We start from the raw sequence: 23,854 nt of genomic DNA, 5'->3' as shown, positions 1-23,854 counted from the left end.
CCCACGCCTCGAAAAGCGGCTTGTTCCGGCTTGCCCCTTTACATCTTTTTATCCTTGCTCACAATATTAAAATAGTGCCCACACGCAACTCTATCGAACATTTTACTCCAAAGCATTTTTGTTAAACTGTCGGAGTGAACATAACCGTGTCTCAGGCAGAGTATGCAGGATGCGTGTGCAGCAGGTCTCTGCCTGTGCAGCCCGGCGGTGAGGCTGAGGCGCAGTTCGGGCACCATCACCGGCGGAGCGATACCACCATCTCCTCTCAGCGCCGGTTCATCAGACGGAGAGAGTGAGGCTCACTGTACCTGAGAGAACCGTCATGAACCATCGAAAGGGGGGCAGAGGATCAAAACTAGACCAAGGCAGCTAATGCTTTGAGATGCAGAGGCATTTCGCTTCAACGTTAAGAATTGTCTCCCTGCTGCTGGCTTCTAACAACTGATAAAGATTTTTTTTTTAATTCTGATGCGCTTCTGTGGATGAATATGTGTATTCTGGTGCTGTGGTGTGCTGCGTGAGGTAAGTGACTTCTCCAGAGGTGCGCGCTACTTTTCTTCGTGATTTTGTTTGACGTGTGCAAAGCCTATGACATTTTTGTTTCAGAATAGCACTGTTTTCATGTTTATGTTTTCCTCAGGTGAAATAGGAAATAAATTAACTGCTGAAGATTTCCATAAATTACATAATTAAACCTAGAACTATTCGGCTACCAGCTCAATGTGAATTCCTGCAACTGAGGGAATAATATAAGAACGAAGGCGTGTTATATTTAAAATATGGGCCCATTGCTCACACTCAGATTCGCATGTGAACCAGGGTTATCTAGTAGAGGCAGTCAAGCTCTAAAGCAACACAATATTGTAGATATGATGGTGCAATGGTGGAGACTATTTATGTTACCCTCCAAAGTGATAATGGGATTTTGCACCAACCTTTGTACAACCCTTTTGCTCTCAAAGGGAATCCTGAGCCAAAGCAGAGGTGTTTACAACTCTAGTTGTTGCATATGACCAACTGTAGACTTGAGTCTGAAATGCAGCTCTGACATAAAGTTTGCAGCAGTCTGTCATGTTGGAGGTTACTCTATAACCTGCTGATTTGCAACTGTAAATGTAACTGGATACTCAAACAATATTATCCCTAGCTGCCTCAAAATAATATTGCATAACCCTGGCATCTGTTACTGTAGACATGTACATATATCTCACAGGAATAATAATGTATGCCAATAATATATGTTCTGTATAGTACAGTAGCTGGTGAGTTGCCCTGCCTACCATGCTCATACACGACCCCCACACTGTGATGACAGGCATAATGAATAAATAATCACTGACTCCCCCAATGTACTCTCAAAAACAAGTGAGCAGACATAAAAGAACTGTAGTAACCCTGTTATACATAATTTAATGAAACTCTCAAATATCACAGAAAAACAAGCTGCTCTTAATTATTCTTCCATACAAACAAAATTCAAAATGTGTGTTCCAAAATATGATTTATTTTGTTGCACACTGCTTGCATTCATGTTTGGTAATGAATACTCCCGAGTGTTCATTATACTGTAGATGGTGTGCCTGTTTAATATTTTTTTTAAAGTTTAACAAGCATCATCAGTGTTTAAGTTTAACTTTCTCTTTATACCATTAACCTGTTACCTTCCCTTTTAAACTGATAGGCGCTGCCTCTGATATTGAAAGCTGTTATACTTCTAAACAGACATTTCCTCTACAACAAAAAGCAGTATTGTTTCATTTGAGCTCAATGTGTATTATTCGTACCTTGCTTGACTTTAATGACAGAGATTTGTATCACTGTGGTGGGTGTGAAGTTTCACTCTTGTGCTTTACCCAGACAACCCAGACCCAGAGTTGTTCCCAGAAGGCTGATGAAGGCAATGAAATAAAGTTTATGTTTAAATTCTGGTTGCAGATCATGCTGTAGACGGGCCTGCCAGACACATTGAGTGGGAATTAAAAAGTGTATTAGCACATTTACAAGAGCGAGCGAAAAGTGAATCATGGAACTATTGAAATTGTTGAAATATCAAATGATACCTTGCTGTATATTTTAAAAATATTCAAATCTCAGTATTGGTTGCAGTAGTACTGTCTTAAATAATAGAATGGGACCTTTGTTTTGTCACAACCCAATATGAGGAATATTTTCTTTGGAATGATCTTATTTTTATAAATGTGTATCTCTGGTAAAAGTACCAACTGTTCCAGTGACATCACAAACCATACACACACACACACACACACACACACACACACACACACACACACACACACACACACACACACACACACTGAATGTTCTAAGCAAAGGGTCACAGAGACAGTGAGAAGGAGTCGTCATATTACTTCAGATTCCTTTCCTTCAGGTCAAGCTCATGCTCAGTAGTGGTGTCTGTCTCAGTGTTTTTTTTTGTATGCATGCAGGAGTAGCCAATCGTTTTTGGATGATTTTGAACATGACTTTTGGTACATTTGAAGATGCATGCTTGCTCTCCTCTTATTGTCGCTACTGGTTGTTGTTACAGCTTACATTTAGATTTATCTTTTGGCATGTTTTTGACTTTATTCGTCAGTTGACAGTTGATATTGACAGCAGAGAGAGAGTGAGGGACGATATGCAATACAGATCTTCATGTCACTATGTGTCTTACACTACTCAGGTATGACAACGCCTCAGACTTACAGCTGTCAGAACTAATATAAGATGTCAGTTTGAACATTTCACATTTTGTATACATGTTTTTGGCTTAAGGGGAGACACTACACGTGCTAGAGTACATGTTTTAACTTATAGGTAACATCATAAAGCTTCCCCAGTTGATTAAATATATTAATACATTTATTTTTGCATTACAAGTTTTATGAAATCTATAGACGTTACTGTAATAGAAAAACATAGTGAAAAAACACCTTGTGGTGAATTGCTGATGTTCTCTTGTAACTCTTACATTTCCCCAGTGCATTGAAAAAAACAATATTTTGCCTGTTTTGTCTCCAAACACTCTGCTTTCCACATAACACATGGACCCATTAGTCACCTTCTTTATTCAGATGCATGTGGCACTGATGTGTCTCTCCCTCTATGGGTACATTAGATTAACTGTGCCTGCTCTATATACACAGGGCCTACAGAAATACTGAACAACTGTTAAATGTCATGCCAGAGCCCAATCATAAATTGATGCTACACGGATTTTAAGTGTGACAACCCAAAACAGTCACATCCGTCCATCATACTGTACATTCCTTAGCTACAACTTCCAACCATAACCTAAGCCTGCATGAGGGTGTGTACCAATTGGATGAGCCTCCCATTGGCCCGCTGCAATATTCTGCTTCCTTTTGTTGTTGGTGTTTTTTTAGGGTCCCAATTTCTAAGGAAGACAGCGATGACTCTACTAGATATTTTGCAGACACTAGTGGTTTAAGCCTGCACCAGTTTTGATATATTTCTTCCCCGACCTTTCGCTGGCAATGTGACCTTTACCCTTTACCTTTACCCTAAAAAATAAATTGATGGATGTCCCAAACATCTTACTATTGTGTTCTCACCTCAATATTCTGAGAACAGATATTTAAAGCAATCTTTCTATATCAGTCTGTCTGTCTGTCTCGTTATGACACATGCCAAAGGAAACTCCAGATGCCCTCCCCCCATACAGAAGGGGCTAAGCGAGGACTCAGTGTCCTGCGCCAGATGATAGCTGGCCAACTGTTGGCTGTAAAGACACAATGTACTTCTCATCCCTCTCTCAGTAAAGTGGGTGCCACCGCAGCCTTCTTCCAACAGTTTAAGGGGAAACTTTGCTCCTAAAAGTGGACGCTTAAAGTGCTGGTTCTTTTTCGATAGCACGTCCTAAAGTTTTCCCACACTACAAACCAGTTCAGGCAGAGTAACAGGCAAGGACCAGTTGGAAAGAAAAAAAACAGAGCTCAAAGGTCGATTTTCGTGTTTAAAAAAACAGCCAGGGAGAAAAAGAGTCTGATGAGGAAGTTGAGTTCTCCCGTGATAATCCTGAACGCCCACTGCTCCCTGTCACAAGACTTGTTCATGACTATGGGGGCTGTGCATACACACACAAGTCATTGGTCCATTCATGCAAGTAATGGAAGTCTTGTGTACATCATGATATTATGGACTCTCCATGTGCTGTGATGTACTTATGCATAATGAAGGTCACTTTGGTGTGCAGGCTTGAATCCAGCCATGTGTGCAGGAGCCATTTTTGCACTGCCAGTAAAAAACAGGATGCAGCAGTTGCTCAGAGCAGGAACAGGTGGCTGTCACTGTAAGTACAGCTAGTATATCATGGTGAACAGTTGCACTCATAGTTTGCACCCCTTCCTAATCTGCACATACACAGGAGGAGAGATTTATCCAGGCTCTGGCACCAAGATAAAACTCCCCACCTCCACCATCGTCCCCAAACGTTCTGCTGAACCCTGAGTGTCGCCTCACTCTTCCTCAGACGTTGGACCAGGAGCTTGCAATCTACTATAGCCGCAATCTGTGTTATATTATATTCGGGCTCCTTGCAGAAGGAAATATGACGCGCGAGGACAGAGTGGAGCCTTCCACGCGGCCAAGGGGGCAACCCGGGCACCGCGCGCTGCGGACGGTTTGGAAGGTGCGTAAATGGCACAAAGTCACATATGAGTAAAATCTAAATACAATACATTATGTGGTGAAGCTCAGAGTGCAATCTGTTGTTTATTATGGCGTATAGGGCGAGCGTAATGCGCACAGATCATCTTTCCCTTTCCACGAGGCTGGTAGTGTGCATATTGTATTTGATCTGATATTTTGCTTGCCATCGAAGCTTGTTTTTTAAGGTCAGAAAAAATCAAGAAAACTTGGTGGAACCTTTTTCGTCAATGTTCCAGATACTGTATGCAGTTCGTTTTATTTCATTGGGACCTGGAAACACAGTGTGTACAGTACACACAAATACATACTTTTATATATATCATTTTTTTAACACATGCTTGTTGCAGCATATTTTCAAAACTGATCAAGCCAGGTAGTTCATTTCTTTATTCTCTCTAATATCCTTTATTTGTACTGATTGTGTTTGTGTGTGTTACTTTACTGTATTCTCTAAACCTCTTTGAATAGCCTTTGTTTCCAGTAAATGAAGGCACCTGTTCTGTGAGAGCGCCAGCTGTTATTTTGGAGAACAGTTTGAACAGACTCTAAAGCAACAGGTGCTGGCTGTCTGTACAAGGCTTCAAAAACACTTTGCATAGTCAGAAGGATGATTTAAAAAAATAAATCGCTTTTAGTTAATTGGATAATGCATCAAGTAGCACTAATGAGGTTGCAATATTGTATTTGACACTTTGACAATAAGAACCCTTGCTGGTATGAAATGTTTTCAAAAAGTGGAATCATTTAGACTGAAGGGACCAGAATTCAAGAAGTCTACATTTCAAATAGAGCAGATTTAGACCTTATGATGTTTGTCTCACACCTATCTGTTCATTGTTCTATTCAGTTACAGGCTCCATTTTTATCATACCTTTTTTTCTTTTTTACTCCTCCACTTTGCTTTTCATCCTATCTGCAATCCTTTCTTTGGCTCTAAGACACAATAATTTATATAGCAATGCAAAATTATTTGTCTGTTCCTTTATGGATGTTTAATTTTGAGGCTATAATAAATAAGTAGAGTTGTTTTTCTTTATTTCAGATATATATGTCTCACCGTGTAGCATTGTGCCAGTCTATGACAACTGAGAGTTAGTTGTACTAAAACAGGACACTGCGGATCCTATCTCTGTTTTCTTTAGTCACATTTAATGAATATTTTAGAGCAAAAGTATTGTGCTTTTATAAAGCTGTGGTGGCTGGCTACAAATATTTGCTCAAGCAGCTGCATCTCCAAACAGAGAGCAAATGTACATACTTAAGGGCTCTTAAACAATAGAATGGTGAAGGCTATTTTTTTGAATATCAGAAAGTAATGGTTTTATTTTTTTGGTGTACCTATAGTTGAAGTTATGGTATTATAATGACAATAATAATAATAATAATAATAATAATAATAATAATAATAATAATAGTAATAATAATGATAATAATAATAATGACTGGCACGCTATAATCATTCTTATGTTGAGTCATACCCTGTGGGGGATTATCTATTGTAGTGCTGAAACAGTTAGTCAATAATACTTTTTTTGTAATAATACTAGTGGCAGAGAGTTTTCTTAAATGTATCAGGCCTTTTACTATCTCTTGTCCATAAGGAAATCTTTAATGAAATGCATAAGTTGCATCTCTAAGGCCCTTCAGATGTTTTTCCAGTATTGTGACAAAATGTGTCTCTTCAAAATGGCTGCTATAACTTCATGTGCTGTTCTTCACAGTCATCATCGGCGAGCGGGAGCTGTTGTCAGGGCTCGTTGACATGCGTTCCCCCTGAGCTCGGCGGAGCCCCCCTCGGTGGTGTGGTGGAAGGATGCCAGTGCAGGCGGCCCAGTGGACGGAGTTCCTGTCCTGTCCCATCTGCTACAATGAGTTTGACAGCAACGGCCACCAGCCCATCAGCCTGGGCTGCTCCCACACGGTATGTAAGACCTGCCTCCACAAGCTGCACCGCAAGGCCTGCCCCTTCGACCAGACCCCCATCAGCACTGACATCGACCTGCTGCCGGTCAACTGTGCCCTGCTGCAGCTGGTTGGAGCTCAGGTGAGTCAAAAAATAAAGGCATGTTTGTGTCAAAACTTGTGACATGTTTGTGTGTTTTTGAGTGCTCATGATGTGTTTTATTTAGGTCCCAGATGTGCAACCGGTGAGCCTGAACAGTGCAGCAGAAGTTGAGAACTATGAGGCGTGCAAGGTGTGCGTTGAAGAGCTGGCTCTCTACCTGAAACCCATCAGCGGAGCAAAAGGTATATGTGTGTGCATATCCGTTTTTGATGGCACATTTGAGTTGAATGTTTGTGGACATCTATAAAATGAAAATCTTGATGATAAATGTGCGTGGGCTACACTTCGCAACTTGGCATTTATCCTTCTCACACTTCTCATGACGCCTGAAAGCTGTGCTTTTATGGAACTGAGGAAAAATACAGCTTTCTGTGAAATCAGAAAATAAAGACGAACCTCGTTGAAAATGACCAGCGGTTTCCAATTCTGTGACGTCGCTGTGCATCATCATTGTCGAATTTAATAATTTGGACAATTCTTATCATGTACAGTGCTAGTTTACAAAGAAGCATAATGTAAAGTAAACTTTCCAGGCCTATCCATTCACTGAAGACTCCTCTGAAGCCATCTACATAGCTGGTTGTAAAAGAGTTAAATACAGAGAAAATCAATTCAATAAAAAGATGACTGATAACTACAGTAATAGCCTCATTTTTTTTACCACAGAACTGTCACCTTCTGCAGGTGTGGCGACTCTGAGTCCCAGCGTGCTCAGCCGGCCGATGCAGAGGAAGCTGGTGACCTTGGTGAACTGCCAGCTGGTGGAGGAGGAGGGCCGTGTGCGGGCGGTGCGGGCCGGCCGGTCGCTGGGAGAACGGACCGTAACCGAGCTCATCCTCCAGCACCAGAACCCCCAGCAGCTCTCTGCCAACCTCTGGGCAGCGGTGAGGGCGCGGGGCTGCCAGTTCCTGGGTCCTGGTAGGTTTGCATAATCATACAGAATACATACAGTACATCAGTGATATAAACATCATGCTCCATATAGATTTGTTTAGCAAGGGAATATGTGTCATTTCTAAGACATTTAATGCTATTTTAGGCAGATAGAATGTGTTAGTAGATCCAAAGGACACTTTTGTTAGCCTTTTGAAAGTAAGGATTAAGCATTTGCATCTTGCCTTTTAGCTATCACAAACTAGAACTTTGAAACACATTTTAAAGGTGACTAATTGGAGGTTTTTTAAGCACTTTGATTTTAAAGGGTTGCCTTGATGTTCACTTTTATAATGAATAACCTGTTTATTGCTATAGAACAATTAAGTATACTCTTGCTTTTATTGCTGCTACCAAAATAAACCTGTAGGATTTATGACTGCTTTTTTGCAGTTTGGTGTAAATTCAGTTGACGGGACTCATTGTGTCCCTTCTGAATTTCCTCATTAGATAGCATCATAAAACAGACTGCTGGTGCTGGTACCCGGTGTCCTGTGATGATTACTCATAGGGCAGATTCTGATTTTCATCATGATAACAGAATGAGTTCACTTGAGAGTCTGAGGACAGCTCACCAGCTCTAACAACGTCTTTGTAGTACAATTAAATGCGTTGTTTGTTTGAATCTTTAGTTAAAAAATGTGCATTCTTTCCTGCTCCCACCATCCCCACCCCTTGTTGTCTTCCCGTTCTATTGTTCCTCCCCAGCTATGCAAGAAGATGCTCTGAAACTAGTTTTACTGGCTCTGGAGGACGGCTCAGCTTTGTCCAGGAAGGTGTTAGTTTTGTTTGTAGTTCAAAAGCTCGAGGCTCGCTTCCCCCAGGCCTCCAAAACCAGCATAGGGCACGTGGTGCAGCTTCTCTACAGGGCCTCCTGCTTCAAGGTACTGGCAACATGATTGAATATACACACATTCACACCAAACACATACATACATGTATGTGCATTTGCAAGGACATGTGAGCAAGCTGCACAAATTCTTTATTAACTAAATAAAAATCAATTATTCCTGTTCTTATCTGCGTCAAACTGAACAAAAGATCCTCAGTTTGCTGCGGTCCAAAGAACCCAAGACATAATAAATTACCTCATTAAAACAAGGATATTTAAATAGATCCTCATTTATAACTACATATTATTACTGCAGAGATAGTTCTCCATATAACAGTATAATTTGTACATGTCAGCCTTTCCATAACATTTATTCTGGTCAGTTTAAGTAAACTATTTCCACCTATTTCTAACTAGTCAAATAAATAAGTTGTTTTTTAGTGTCTGCTTTGGTAATCCCCTTTCAGCTGTGCATTGAGCTCCACTGTAACTTAACCCTGTCTGACATTTAAGTATTATTACTCCCTAAAAGGGTTGCCCAAACTACAAATATCTTATATTACATATCGGATATGGGGGTCTGTGTATGTTACTCTGTGCATGCGTGTATTTATGTGCGTGCTATCTGATGACAGACATTGCTGGTAGGGCAGAAATACCAGCTATCTGCTTCTGATGTATCAGCGGTCTATATTTGCCCTCACTCTTACCCGCTTTGAAAGACAGAGACAGACAGCTCAGAGATGCAGAGGAAGATAAATCAAAGTGCAGGAACAGAGAGAAAACAGACAAGAGGAAGGACAGCAGCATGAGCTCCAATAATGATGAAATCTGATTCAGTTTGATTATACCTTTGACCCACCAGCACTGCATAATTGTAAGAAACACGGCTGGTTGTGTGTAGGTGTCTTATGATGATTACTCATAGGGCAGATTCTGAGAAGGGGAAATCCCTTTCCATGATCTGAAATGAGTTTACAAGTCTGAAGACCCCACATACTTACTGGTTGGCAAATTGAAAACATTGAACTGCCAAAATACACACGGTAGTTGCGAATTAGTCTTAGTTTAAATTCTTCCTTATGTTTCTCGACACTTTCTGCCTCTGAATTCCTCCTTCTTTCTTATTCCCTCTATGTCCATCGTCTGTCAGGTGACTAAGCGGGATGAAGACTCCTCGCTGATGCAGCTGAAAGAAGAGTTCCGAACGTACGAGGCTCTCCGGAGAGAACATGACGCTCAGATCGTCCACATCGCCATGGAGGCGGGACTACGGATTTCCCCCGAGCAGTGGTCCTCTCTGTTGTATGGAGACTTGGTCCATAAATCACATATGCAGTCCATTATAGACAAGGTACCAGTATGATTCATATGCCTATCAACTTTCTGCTTTCATTATTAAACCCACTTTTCAAATTTCAAATGGTGGGTATAACAAGTCTCTGGCGAACAGAAACAGGAGAAATACATTAATCTTATTATTTTTAAAGACCCACTCTCTTCTTCTATCCTCTGCTTCAGTTGCAGTCTCCGGAGTCATTTGCAAAGAGCGTTCAGGAACTGACGATCGTACTTCAGAGGACAGGGGACCCCGCCAACCTCACAAACCTTAGACCGCACCTAGAGCTGCTCGCCAACATAGACCACAACCCAGGTACGTCACTTTGTTTATCAGCATTCACCTGAATGAATGCTAATGACTCTGAGTGATTCATACGCTTGTTCATGTTCCAGAAGGATTAATGAGATTGAAAAGTGATGAATATAGGCCCCTGCTGGCAGTCATTTACCAAATTGCTAATTAAAAGCATAACAAAAGATTAAAACTGCACATTCATCTTGGGTTAAATATGTATTAAGGAAAGCACAACACAAATAAATGGTATAAATAGAAATTTAAATTATATGTGAAGTGTTTTAGTTTCAGTTGTACATGGTCCTTGACAACTAAACCAATAAACTAAAGCATTTTAAAATATTATGGCAATAGAAATGTATTGTGGTTTTCTGGTTAGTTGTTATGTTATCATTATTTACTTTGTCCCTTCTGGCAACATGACAAGGTACTCCTGAACTAATTATTCTTTTACGTAGCTTCTATTGTAAAATGTATAATGGGTGCAATAGCTTGAACCTGAAACCTACCTGAAATAAAGAACAGTTTATTACATTTTCATGCTAAAGTTAGCGTTTAGCTTAAAGCATCGCTCTGACTTAGAACAGCCTCACAGAGCTGCTAGCAATGGCTGAATACCCTCTTAGACTTTTTACATTTTTCTTTTAACATGTTATACCATTAAATATGTTATTTTCTTTTAATGTCAGTTTTTTTGGTTAGCATACGGTATAATGGCTACAATGACAAAAGTGCATTTGTCTTCATCCAAAAAACAAGTCAGCTAGAGAGTTTGCGCTAACCTAATACTTAAATTATTTTGAGCTTTGCTGCTATCTGAGTGTTTTTGAGAATCTCTTGTGAACAGAGTGTGTGTGTGATCTGTGTGCAGATGTCCCGGCACCATCATGGGAGGAGCTGGAAAGTGTGATGCTAGCTGTGAAGTTGGTGGTCCATGGACTTGTGGAATTCATACAGAACTTCAGCAAAAAGAGCCATGACACTCCACAGGTACACTGCCGAAAGGGAAATATTGGAAAATCTATTGATCTGAAGAAAATGTGTGCAATATTAAACATAACTTTTTCCAAGTGGAAAAAGGTCTAGAATAGTAAAGAAGAGAAGTGCTATTGCTCCATCCTGGCACCCTGGAAGGCCATTGAGCTGCAAGATAAGAAGTTCAGGGTCTAGCTGCACAGTTCCTTCAGGCTTCTAAAATAGTTAAAGCGACATTACCCTGCACTCCAGATATCACAGCATTAACATACCTAACATCAGATAATGCAGCTGCAAAGACAAAGCTGTTTTTTATATTGCATACAGTGTAGTGGAGTGAATAGAGGCTTTAACTCTTTTTTGGTTCATTATCATTGTTTATCATATACTGTACAGAGAGGTGTAAAAGCAAACTTTTAAATTGTGTAGGGCTGTGTATTGGCAGGGTTAGGGGTTAGGGTTTGGCAAACAATTGTTATACTGTAAGCAAGCAGATGTATTATGTTTTTAAAAAAAAACTAATTTTAGGAAAATTATTATAGTAATAAGAACACCCCATGATATGCCATCAAACTGAAGCATCACTAGTACTAATACTTTTTGTGTATTATTATCAAAGGAATTAACCTTTTCCTTTTCAAAAACTACAGTATAACACACTATTGGTTTCGTCATAAGCTCTGTAAACCAGGATATCTGTTTGTGTGTTTGCTTTGGAGCCAAGTAGTTTCAAAAATGGCAAAAACTAAACATTTGTTTTCCATCCAGAATGCACCGTAGAGGAAAGTCTCATGATCATGTTTCATTTAGTTTTATGGTGTTACGCAGCAAATCCTTTGTAGTATGCCGCCACCTGTTTGTCGGCTTTGACTGTGACATCCGTTTGACATCTGTTGGGACATTTTGCGACTTTTCCATTTCAACATCTACTACCATAATGTATGAAATTACCAACAACAGTATATAAAAACTGTTAAGACTAAACTTTAACTTCTTGATGTTGACATTCATTTTACACCTATAACTGATTATGTTGTATGATCGCAGTTTACAATTTCAGATTTGGAATCATATGTACATTTTAGCCTTTTTTATTTTTAGATTTAGAATCAATAGTTGGCTATTAATTTAAATTGTATCTGTGCATTTCTCAGCCTCAGGCCAACAGCAAGTACAAGACCAGCATGTGCAGAGACCTCCGTCAGCAGGGAGGCTGTCCTAGAGGAACCAACTGTACTTTTGCACACACACAGGATGAACTGGAGAAGTAAGTGCTCACTCGCGTACACTCTGAAAGAGACTCAGTGTATTCCAGATAGAATAATTTGCATTAATAGAAAGATAAAAAGAGGAATGTTTCACAGAAGTCTGCTTGTTCAACCATAGCAGTTAGTATGCTTTATAGCTGCATCATGACATTGTATTGACTGAATTATCTGAACATGAAAAATATTCCCAAAGTCTCCCTTTTAAATTAGATTTTTCGGATTACAAGAGGTTCTCAGTGTACATATCAAATCACATGTTTATTAAGATGTTCTCTAAGCAAAACATAACCCTTTATTTTGTTCTTTCTTTCTCAGATTCAGACTGAGAAACAAGAAGAGCATCAGCTCTGGCCGTGCATTCCCTTTGTCTCCAGGGGTTATGGGTAAAACCTTCACCATGGAGGGCGGCATCCACGAAGAATTGTCTGCAGGCGTGGGGCAAGGGCTCCAAGACACAGGGGAGGACATGGCCTCCCTGACAGAGGGGGTGCCCTGCCTGACTCACCCACAACTGATCTCCAGAGGGGCTGACATGATGGAGGAAATAAAGAGGGCGGTGCCAAATGGATCCAATGGGGCTAATGGGTCCAACGGGGTATCCAGCAGAAACACGGGGTCAACTGAAAAGTACGGTTTTGTATCCACCCCCCCACCGTCGACAGGGGGGTCGCCAGTCTCTGGCACTGTTATTTTGGGGGTCGCGGGCTGAAAAGTTTGGGAACCCCTGCAATAGAGAAATGTTATTAAACAGTTTAAAATTCAACATTAAATAAATGGATAATAGCATGCAACATTTTTTTTTATTACAAAGCATATCGCATGACTAATTGAATTGAGTCTCATCATTTACATGTCACCTGATATCTGGATTTGCACACATGGGATATTTGCATATTGTGGCAGAAAAGGGATGGGAATCTATCTCCAACTCATCATAAGAGCCATTCATGTGTTCATTCTTTCTCTTTGTGTCACTCAGGAAGCCCATCTCCCCTCCCAGGACTCCGGTCAGCCACTCCTCAGCGTCATCTCCCTTGACAACAGCAGGGGGGCGGGGTGATGGTGGCGATTCTATGCCTAAACATGGTCAGTTTGTGCTGCGCGCATCACATCCTTCTGAGGCGTCAGAGCTGTACTATCAGGAGCCCCACTCTGCATATGACACGCCACATTATCAACCAACCTGTGAGTCCATTGTAAAGTGAAAGCTTGATTTAAAAAACGTTATTGTTGTCTTGGGAAAAAGTGGAAATGAATATTCTCTTCTCTTCCTTAATCTCCTCTCCTGTTCTTTTCTCTCCATCCTCTTCCTCTCCAGCAGGTTCCTACTACCAATCCTCTCTCCATCCTCCTCACAAACCCTGCATGGCTCGCTTCCTTCGATCCTCCAACGTCCCAGAATCCTCTCTCCCGCCCTCGATTGGCCCTCCGCCATCTTCCTACCCAAATGACCCACATGCACCACACCCACCTTCCTCCTCCTCTTCGGGCTTCGCTCCCCGAGATAGGATGGGACCTCCTGCCTTCCACCACCACCCGGGGCAGCCTCAGTACGGCCCTCTGGCTCCTGCTCACGGTGTTTATGCTCCGCTCTATGACAGCAGGAGAGTCTGGAGGCCTCAGGTGAGCCCTCTGTTCATTTTCATGTAACTGTTAATTTGGTCATTATGTGACAACACCAGTAATGACGGTTATTATCTCTTACAGCTGTACCACAGGGAGGATGCCAGGAGCAACTCGCTGCCTCCGGAAGTGCTGCATTCCTCCGTCTACCAGCCTCCACTCAGGGAGAGATTCAACTCTCTAGACAGCAACTACTGCTCCGGAAGTGAACACCGTGCAGGGCTACACAGGGTGGGCAAAATAATGCACGTCTAGTAGCTATGGCAATGGGCTGTACCTGTTCCATATTGGCTGGAACATTTTGATTTTAGATAACAACACACCTAAGATTTAACTGCTGTTTTAGATTAAATACATATATAGATCTCACTCAACTAACTGTTGGTTAGTCTAAAGGGTCACCCATTTCTTTGAGTGACATTTAATCCAACCTTTCGTAGTACAGTAGGAGTGCAGGAAGTCACACCTTAAAAGACTGTGAATTTTAATTATGAATAATAGGGCACGCTATAAAAGAGATAATCTGCATTGAGCCATGTCATAATTAAAAGAATAATGCTCTCGACAAAGGTTTATATTATAATTCCTGTCTGTTTTCATTCCTAGATTTCCAGTGGAAAATCTGTATTAATCCATGTTGGCCTGTCATACATGCAACAGATTGAATGCTTCATTTTCCTCCACATTACCTTTTCCTTCAGTTTCTCCTTTTTACACCCACATAATTTATCTCACATCCACCTTCCCTTGCTAGCCACAGAGCTGCAGCTTCATCCTCCTCTGTAGTCCTCCCACTTCTCACCAAAATATGTTTCTGCCTCCCCCACTCTGTTCTGTTCTTCTCATTTCATCATATAGCATTACAGTTTCAGACTGACTGCTGCAGTACTACTGTACAGTATAGTCCAAAATACCCTTTATTTTAAGCTAAATGAGGTCCAAGTAAGGCATAATCTCTAGATATTTGCAGCGTGCATTTAATATTTTCTCCATTGTTCTGGAGAAAACAAACATCTGAAAATACCTTTACATTCAATTCAGTATAATAATATGTTCAACAAACCTTTTTGTGTCCACCACCTGTATGTACAGTATGCTGGGCGAGCCTTATGTTATACACTAAGCTAATGCAAATCCACTGATACCTACTATAATATCATTATTTTAATAAAGAGCTCTCTAGGATCTTGAGTGTTTTTTATTGGACAGCTTTATTGCTTCCACCCCCACATCTTCAGAAATCCTCCTCTGTCCGACCCTGAAGTCTAGACCTAAAACAAACATAAAATGCAATCAGAGCATATCAAGTTCGGAAAAGATTGAGGAAGATAGATAACAAATCTGATTTAACTGAAAACTTAAAGTACTGTTTAGTAATGCATATACCGGCAGTCTGATTTGGTTCTGAGTGGCTTTAGTGAGATGTGTTGGCTACCTGATTGCATCATCACTAAACTCAACATTTTTAAATATTATAATTTTGTCATTACAAGTATCTATTCTCTTTTTTCTTCCACACGCTTCCTGTTTTTTCAGGATTATGGCCGCGTTCCTTTCGGTTACGAGGATTTGTTCAGGAGGAAGCAGGAACAGTGGGCTCATCATCATCACCATCACAACGCCAACAGGCCCTCCCAGTCCTCCCCCATCTTCACCATCGATTTTGGTGCAGAGGTAAAGAGCAATAAAGAGATACGCCATATCTACACGCACAAAAGAGCATCACAGATTACAGTTGTGACAATTGCAATTCAAATGCCACCATGACCGGTTTGTTAATAGTATCAGTGCAGCCACCTGAGAGTAATGCCTTGATTTGTATATTACCATTTTAAAATATGTAAGATCGAATTCCTTTTCCAAAAGCGTGCGCCTCAGCTGTGCCCAATGCTATATAAGTGGGAGATAGTTGCTTAGCAACTGTGGAGGGAGATATTATAGCAATTCAAAACTGTGGCGTATGTGCATGTGTGGGGGTGTGTGTGAGAGAGAGAGAGGGAGAGAGAGAGAGGAAAGACTGTAACAAGCAGTGACTCAGACTTTCAGCGGAGTAAAGCTTTGTTTGAAAGCATGTCAGAGACGTCTTTAACATCCAGAGCTAATTAAAGAAACAAGGAATGTTTAAGTTTTTGCACCCTGATCTTGATTTCATTTGAATGACTTTGTTTGAAAAAACACTTAAAAAGAGCATCGGGAAAAGACTAACTATTTCTATTAAAGGTCCCATGTCATGCTTTTCTGGTTATTACCCGTCCCCTTGTGTGTTATGAAGGTTTTTATGCATGTAAACGGTCTGCAGAGTCAAAACCCTCAAAGTACAACCCTGTAGCGAGTAAAACTGTCATGCGTTACCCAGAACCAAATGGACCAATCCGTGGAGCCGTTACGTTACGTCCGCGGAGCCGTTACGTTAAGCCCCCGCTGATTGGACCAAATTGAACAATCCACGGACTTCCTCACACACACACTCAGTGCAGGCAGCTCTGCTGATTTCTCCTCCCTGGCTGCAGGATGATAACAGACAGTTAGGATCGCGGCAAAATTCTCTCTGCAGACCCATTCTCACAGCGTTTATCAACCTTTTTCTTATTCAATATCAAGCCCAGTTATTGTTTTTACTTCGGCTGTGACTTTGTGTGTGCTCAGGATGAGTTTGGATGTGTTTCGCTGTGTATCGCTAAACAAGGAAACCACACCTCCACGGAGCTCAGCGCGATTCACAACGTCCCGACCAATCAGAGCACACTGTGCTCACAGGGGGGGTGGGGGCTGGAGCTATTGGAGCTACAGTGAGCCGTTAAAGGCAGAGAATGAAATTCAGTGAATACACGTAGTTTACAGAGATGCTGTATGAGAAACCAAAGTGAGTTTGGAAAATTGCACAATATAAATCTATTCTAGTAGACCTCAACAATGGAATTATGATCAGTGGAAATGGCCATGACATGGGACCTTTAAATAATATCCGGTGCGTGCCACAAGAATGGCAGCAGAGTGGCAACAGGTCAGCACCGGCAGTGAGAGCGTAAAGGCTTACCTCTTATTTTCAATATACATTTAACATGTGACATTGACTACAATACACACTCATGTTCACATTTCTGTGCAATTTAGAGTCTGGAGCATAGATTTAAGCATATAAAAAACAGGCACACCCAACAGGAAGTTTGTGAAGGTTGCAGTGCCTGTTGCTTAGCCATTGTGCCAACACAACTGTCATTGTATAATTATATAACAATATATACAAATAAGATTACACAGCAAAACATTAAGACTTAATAGTGTCTTATTTATTGAGCAAACTGCAGAAGAAAAACAATTCTGGTAAATCATTTTCTAAGTTGATCTAAATAGTTTTTTCTCCTGTGTTTGTGACATGAGACCAGTTTCAACAAAGCTCTTGTCAGGATAATCTTCCTAAATTCCTTTTTTGTCGTCTGTGAAAACGGCTGAAAAAAAGATTTTTGGCAGAAGAAAAGAGAAAAGACCTTATCGAAAAATGTCGGTTAATGGTGCAATTGTGCCTCTTGTAGTTGAAGTGTGTATTACAACAGCATCAAGAATGATATTGCTATATTTATAAGAAAACTTTACGTGCCCAAACTTGTATTTACTTGTTTACACGGATGGAAAACAAATATATTAAAAAGTTTATCATTCCAAAACCTTCTGTTCCCCCTGCTCAACATTTTTAAACACAGACAGAACTTAAATCAGACTTCAAAATGGATCACCAGATTTTTTTTACTCACTTTTCTCTGTGTGTCTCACCTTCATTTTCCAATATCTCTCCCTCTTTCAGCATGTGGAGGGCAGCGGAGGTCAGTGCATGGGGTGCCGGTTCAGAGGCGAGGAGAGTTTAGCCCACTACTCCCCGTGGTCCTGCGGTAACATCGGCACCTGCCTCAGCCCCTTTGAGCCTGAAACACTCGCACACACATCAGCTCACTCCTGCTCAGAGCACTCGGTGAGACTCTTTCCGCAGACACACATCTGAAAACAATATTAAAATCTGCTGCATTTTATGGATGTTTTTCTAACAGCACCCATGTTGTTCTCATGCAGGAGTTGGACAGTAACGGAGGTGGAGGAGGTGGTGTAAGCAGTAGTGGTGTCGGGAAAAGATGGCTGCATTCGTTGGATCATTATCGGCGCATGAAAGACGAGGACCCGATCATTCCCTTTAGTGAGGGGCCCATTATCTCAAAGTGGGGGGCCATATCCAGGGCATCTCGCACGGGCTACCACACCACCGACCCCATCCAAGCCACGGTCTGCCAGGGGAGCGCCAACACCACACCCATTAACTTTAAAGGTTAGGAGCCATACGAATCCTTCAATGTTACAATTATAAATGTTTTTATTTGGATTTATTTATTGGATTTATGTTCTTTTTCTTGTTTATTGATATTTAGTCTTTGTTTCTAAGTAACTATTGTAATTGAAGTTGGATGTCAAACTGATGTACTTTTCCTTGTCTTACATGCATAAAACGTGACTCATATTTATGTATTTCTTTGATTTTTTTCGGTGTCCATTCTTAAAAAAAAGGCTTTGCTTTTCTCTCAAAGATTACAACCACCACCTGGATCACAGCGACTACAGGTGGAGCTCCAGAGGATCGGACTCTTCCAGCCACTCCAGTTTCCTAGAGAGGTATAACATGTTTACACACACTTTCATCTCTTTCTTAATTATCTTTTTTTTAGCATCTATCTCACCTTCAAGTCTTACATGTTGTTGATCTACACAGACAAACCAAATGGAAAGAAGTGGGAATTGAACAGGAAAACACTAAAATTGTTTAGGTTCTGCTTTCAAAGAATGATGTGAACATGACCGAGGTCATTTCACAGCATTGATTACATTTCTCCCACTCTGGTTACACATGGAAGTTGCTTCCTGATTGCTCTTAACACGTTTGTTCTCACTCGTCCTCTCTCATCCCTCTCTTCTATCTCATTGTGCTGCAGTGGTTTCCTCTCTGTGGTCGGACTAAATATAGCGCAGCCAGCTGGTTGGTAAAAAACCCTGGTCAGCAGAGAAAATAAGTCAGGAAAGCCCTCTGCATGACGTCAACATATTTTCCAATAGGCTACTTTATAGACCATTTTCATTTTAACACTTTAACTATTTATTTATATTTTACTTTACCATTATCTTTAACTTATTCCCAGGATTTTGATTCCAAGAAGCGTACACCTTTTGATGTACTGTATTTAATAAATCTAAAGGGAACATTTGTCTTTCTCTGTTTGTGTTTTAGCGAGCAGCTTTGTGCATCAGATCTTCACTGCCGTCGAACGTCCATTAGCAGTGGAGAGAAAATCGCGTCCGACCTTCAGGCACGTCAGTTCGCCTACAGCCGGGAGCGGGGCCGGGCCGAGAGCGAACCGGACCCGGAGCGAGACATCGAGCTCGAACTCTGCGCTCTAGACATGGAGGACTCAGAGATCAAGTCTCAGGTTGGTATCACTGTGTAAATATCACCAGTGAGATGCACCACATAGTAAAGTGACAAAAAAAAACATACACACTCTGTCTGCGATGTTGCTTGATTATTTCTGATGGTATATTTTTATTACAATTCATTCACTTCCTGTGTTTTTTTCTTTTTATATTTGCCTCTCAGGACTCTTTAGACCTGGCTGCCCTACGGTCTCAGGATGCTTCCCACTTCCTCCCTCCACCCTGCTCCTCTCCCCTCCTCTCTTCTCCTGTGGAGGAGCACTCCCAAACAGAAGGTCCTCTGACAGAAAAGATGGACACTCACCTGCTGAAAAAGATGGCCTTCAGGTGAATTACTGTAGTGATTGGAGTATCAAAGTGTCCTCTTTAGTCAGAATTGTCCTTGACTTTCAATTCTTTCTGCTTTCCAGGAAGTCTTTGTCTCCTGGAGGCTTGGTCTCAGGAGGTCTTGGCGTTGGCAAGCTAGTCCTGCGGACTGGATCTCCTCGACTGGGGGACACTTCCACCCGGGCTTGTCCTGAGACACCCGGGACAGAAATGCTGCTCAATAGAAGCTAAGGAGACACAAAGTCAGACATTGATCTGCGCCAAGCGAGAGCTGAGTGGCTATCAGATCCTGGTTAAAGGGAATACCATTAATTTCCAGCTTTTATCAATCATTCGCCTATACTGTATAAATGTGTGCTGCGACACATTGTAAAAGGCAACAGAAAACCATCCTGCCCCCTAGTTGGCTATTATTGGCAATATACAGCTCCATAAAGATATCAATGTTATACCCATGAAGGGCACAGATCCCCTCGCTGTAATGCTGAACTTTTCCATGTTTTCAGTTTCAACCACTTTTTCAAAAGGCTGGAGATTTCACAACATCTTCATCTCTTCCTTTACATTTGTTTGCCTGACACATGATTTAGTCTGTTGTCATTCAACTACGATTTTTTCATGACATTTCACAGTGTCCGTAACACAGCAAGAGCCACTCTTTTAACTTCAGGATTTGATTATTTGTTAATCCTCTACTTATTCTAACTTTTTTTACAAGTAGCATTGATTATCAACAATTTAACAAAACAGTAATTATGTATCCCTTTTTGACACCATGAATGAATATTTGACAATTATATTGAATTAGTATTGCTATATTTTTACTTTGTAATTCCATAAGCCAACGTACAATACGGAGAAAAGAGGGCACTGCCACTTAAACAAGCTCATTATTTTATGAGTCACAGGTGGAACCCTGAGTCATGTCATGATATCACACAACACAATCACAGTCATAACCTAATGTATTAATCACTGGAGGTAAGAAGGGAAGAAAACAAAACAAAGATTTGTGTCGATTTGTATACAGGCCACATTAACTCACAACAATCTTGTAAAACATCTATTGTTTTTCTCTTTTTTGCGTGTAGTGGTTTTAGCATTTAATACCACGGAAGCCTCACTGCTCTCCTTCTTTCTCTCACACACACATTCACACACAGTAGACACAAACATGCATTGCAGTGGCCTTCCTCTCCTTGGTGTTACATTGGGCTCTATGCTGTCAGACACCTGTCCTGTTTCAGAGGTGTTCCCTTGATCTCGATCTAAAAAACTGGAAATTCCAATTTTTTTGTAAGCTCATGGCATTTGGTGTGCTTTCCAATCTGGTCACCTTAACGTACACTGTAAACAATATTCAGAGGTCATGTTTTTAAACTGAAGCTTATGAAAGTGTGAAACACCACTTCTCGTGTTTCTTCACGCTGTATCTTTGTTTAACTTTTTTTAAAGCCTTTGGTTTCTTTTATTTAATGCATTGCTAACTTCTGTGAAGTTGTTTGCCGGCGTATTTTGTATCAGGATCTTTGTTACTCTTGTTTTGTTTGCTATATTTTACATCACAAAAAGACAAAATGTATCGTCTTGTCTGATGTATCTCTGTGTTTTGCCTGCCATTTAATGCATTACACTGTGTAGTTTACTGTCATTTTGTGCATTGTGGGTGATTTACATAAAGCCCAGCCCACCTGGACCCAGCCTACATATACAAGATTTAAAAGTCATGGGTTTTATAACACCTTTTTAAAAATCGTATAAGATTTGTAAAGGAAAAGAAGAATCGTTCCAGTTTCCAATCCCATTTTAGAGGATGGCAGAATGTCCGTACGTGTTAGGATTGCTTATCGAGTTTCAAGTTAAAACTTAATTAACCTGAGTAGAAAATGAAGTAGTGTTCCGGTTAACCTTTTGTTTTTTTTACGCTTATCTTCCAACCACACAGCGGGTAGATAGGGAATAATTGGAATGAACAATTTGGTGTAATACTCTATTGAAAAGTCCAATGTTCTGTATGGGTTTATTTCTGAGATGAAGTCCTGAAATTAGCTCAGCTACTGTCGCTCTGCATCTGTTTACAACTTCACCTCTGAAGTCATATAAGTGCCATGTCGTGTACAGTACCGTACAATCCCTGCTATTTTCCGACAGCTTTTCCTATCCCTCCAGTGTAAACTATGTGAGGAGGGAAAGGCTTAGTTGAGCACACTTCTTGTGTATTTCTGCTTTGTTCCATAAGAGGAGGCTAGATCCGTTCTCGTCTGAATCGCTCAGGGAAGACTTAACTTGCTCAGCTGCTTTTTTTTTTATATATTCATCGCTTAAATATTCTGTGGAAGTATTAACCTGGATTTCACTTGCTGATAAACCACCCTTCCATTCAAAGCATAAAGGTTACAGATAATATTGTTTGCCAGTGTTTACTTTGCTTTTGCCTCTCAGTATCAATATTGGCTTTGCTATTCCTGCACCCATGGGAAGGACTGGGCACTACTGTAAGTAAAAGCAGTATTGTGAGTATTGAAGTGATACACCCCGTTTCCATCAAAGTGTCCAGAGCACTGCTGTAGTGGTTATTTGCACTTCCTACCCATTTACTGCCAGCGTGTGCACTATGCCCCCACACCCAACTTTGCCTCCCCCCCATCAATCCATCCGCCCTGCATTCTGCTTCATGCATGCGATATAGTCCCTCTTGTGATGGCGGAGGAGTATTGATGATTCTGTAGTTGTGATACAACACACCCAGCACTGTAAGAGTTCTGCACATGCCCACTGTGTGGCCACGTCAAGTGCTGAAGTCTGCTTGCAGCATTTTACTCGTTTGCTCATGAAAATGAATTCTTGTTTGATAGAGATTATATTATGACTATTATTGTTATTACCACATTTGATTGGTGTTGTGGTATTTTTCCTTCTGGGCATAAGTCAGCTTCTTTGTTTTGAATTGAGAATTAGCTGAAGTTTTTTATTAGATAAAAAAGTGTCTCATTGTTCTATATTATATGGGGGAAAAGCCTGTTTGTTGATCGTGAGACATATGATGTTTTCTGACTATTCATGTCTGTATTAGACATTTTATTTGCAAATCTATTGTTCGATTGAAATGTAAATTAACTATGAGATGGTACACATCTGTCATTGTATACAGTCTGGCACCATCATTAGATGGACTTATATTATAGACGCTCATTTATACGACCTGTGATAATCAGATATATTTAAATGTTTAAATCTTTGGGGCAGTTGTGTAATGTTTCAGAATGAGGAAAATGTAAACTCCTTAAGAGACAGCATATCTTAAATGTCCCACTAATAAATAATACTGTTACGTATTCAATTTATTTCCTTGGAAATATCACATTGTCAAAGGAATCCCTTTTACTGACCTTATGGTAATGCAGATTGGAGTTAGTCAAACCTACGATGAGAATGATTTATGTGCTTTTTAATGATCGATGAAACTGTTTGAGTGTTGTTAACTGACTGAATATTCTGTGCATTTTATGGCTCATTCATCTGTATTACACTGAAGTACAGACAGCTTGGCCGAGCAGCATAAGGCTTCTGTGTTGCACTAAGAGATGGAAATATGGAAAGGCACATTAAATGCATGCCACAATAAACAAACAGAAAAACATGTTTTGTGTGGTTCCTGTCATTATTTGTTAATGTAGTACTATGATAGGAAGCGTGAGATAACACAACCAATTCATTTAACTTTAGCCAATCATTTAGATTTAAGCCAGGGTAGGCAGCATTTCTTTGGCATCATTAGCCTCATGTTACCTGGTCCAACTCTGACGACAGGCCCTAACAGGCTGGACAGGAAGGGCCAGCATGACCACAACACACTGAGAACAATGGCTGTGTTTCTCACATCTGACTACTGCGCAATACACTGCCTATACTGCAAACAATTATGTGGGTTCACATTACAGTTGGAAAATGCTGAAAGAATGCAGTGATTTTGTTTCCCTGAGAAATAATACAGGTATGAATGTTTAACTGTCTTGATTTTATTGACACAAACAATACATGGCCCATTAAAAGAG

General features: G+C 40.7%; 1 protein-coding gene across 4 annotated transcripts; it reads left to right on the top strand.

The window, feature by feature from the left end:
* On the top strand, positions 1-23,439 carry rc3h2 (ring finger and CCCH-type domains 2). 4 transcript variants are annotated; one of them, XM_010792970.1, is made up of 20 exons: positions 1-522; positions 6,393-6,715; positions 6,801-6,918; positions 7,421-7,654; positions 8,378-8,553; positions 9,655-9,855; positions 10,023-10,155; positions 11,009-11,127; positions 12,267-12,379; positions 12,696-13,007; positions 13,360-13,565; positions 13,699-14,003; positions 14,088-14,234; positions 15,540-15,677; positions 17,806-17,970; positions 18,069-18,318; positions 18,575-18,659; positions 19,270-19,468; positions 19,636-19,799; positions 19,883-23,439. In XM_010792970.1, exons 2-20 carry the CDS (start codon positions 6,485-6,487, stop codon positions 20,028-20,030), a joined length of 3,444 nt encoding a protein of 1,147 aa, XP_010791272.1. In that variant the 5' UTR covers positions 1-522; positions 6,393-6,484; the 3' UTR covers positions 20,031-23,439. The 4 variants fall into 4 exon arrangements, with proteins under 4 accessions (XP_010791272.1, XP_010791271.1, XP_010791269.1 ...); XM_010792969.1 differs by having other exon boundaries at positions 7,403-7,654; positions 13,702-14,003; XM_010792967.1 differs by having other exon boundaries at positions 7,403-7,654.
* The last annotated feature ends 415 nt before the right edge of the window (positions 23,440-23,854 follow it).

The sequence above is a fragment of the Notothenia coriiceps genome, unplaced genomic scaffold (genome assembly GCF_000735185.1).
Source record: "Notothenia coriiceps isolate Sejong01 unplaced genomic scaffold, NC01 NC01_scaffold00036871, whole genome shotgun sequence".
Taxonomy (NCBI): Eukaryota; Metazoa; Chordata; class Actinopteri; order Perciformes; family Nototheniidae; genus Notothenia; species Notothenia coriiceps.
This window is presented reverse-complemented; position numbering and strand designations above follow the sequence as displayed.

What these genes read in the sequence shown, in the direction of transcription:
- rc3h2 (XM_010792967.1), top strand. Translation starts at nt 6,485, where the DNA reads ATGCCAGTGCAGGCGGCCCAGTGGACGGAGTTCCTGTCCTGTCCCATC. An exon ending in ACCCATCAGCGGAGCAAAAG is followed by an intron (nt 6,919 to 7,402) that starts GTATATGTGTGT and finishes TTTTTACCACAG; the next exon opens with AACTGTCACCTTCTGCAGGT. An exon ending in GCCACATTATCAACCAACCT is followed by an intron (nt 13,566 to 13,698) that starts GTGAGTCCATTG and finishes CTTCCTCTCCAG; the next exon opens with CAGGTTCCTACTACCAATCC.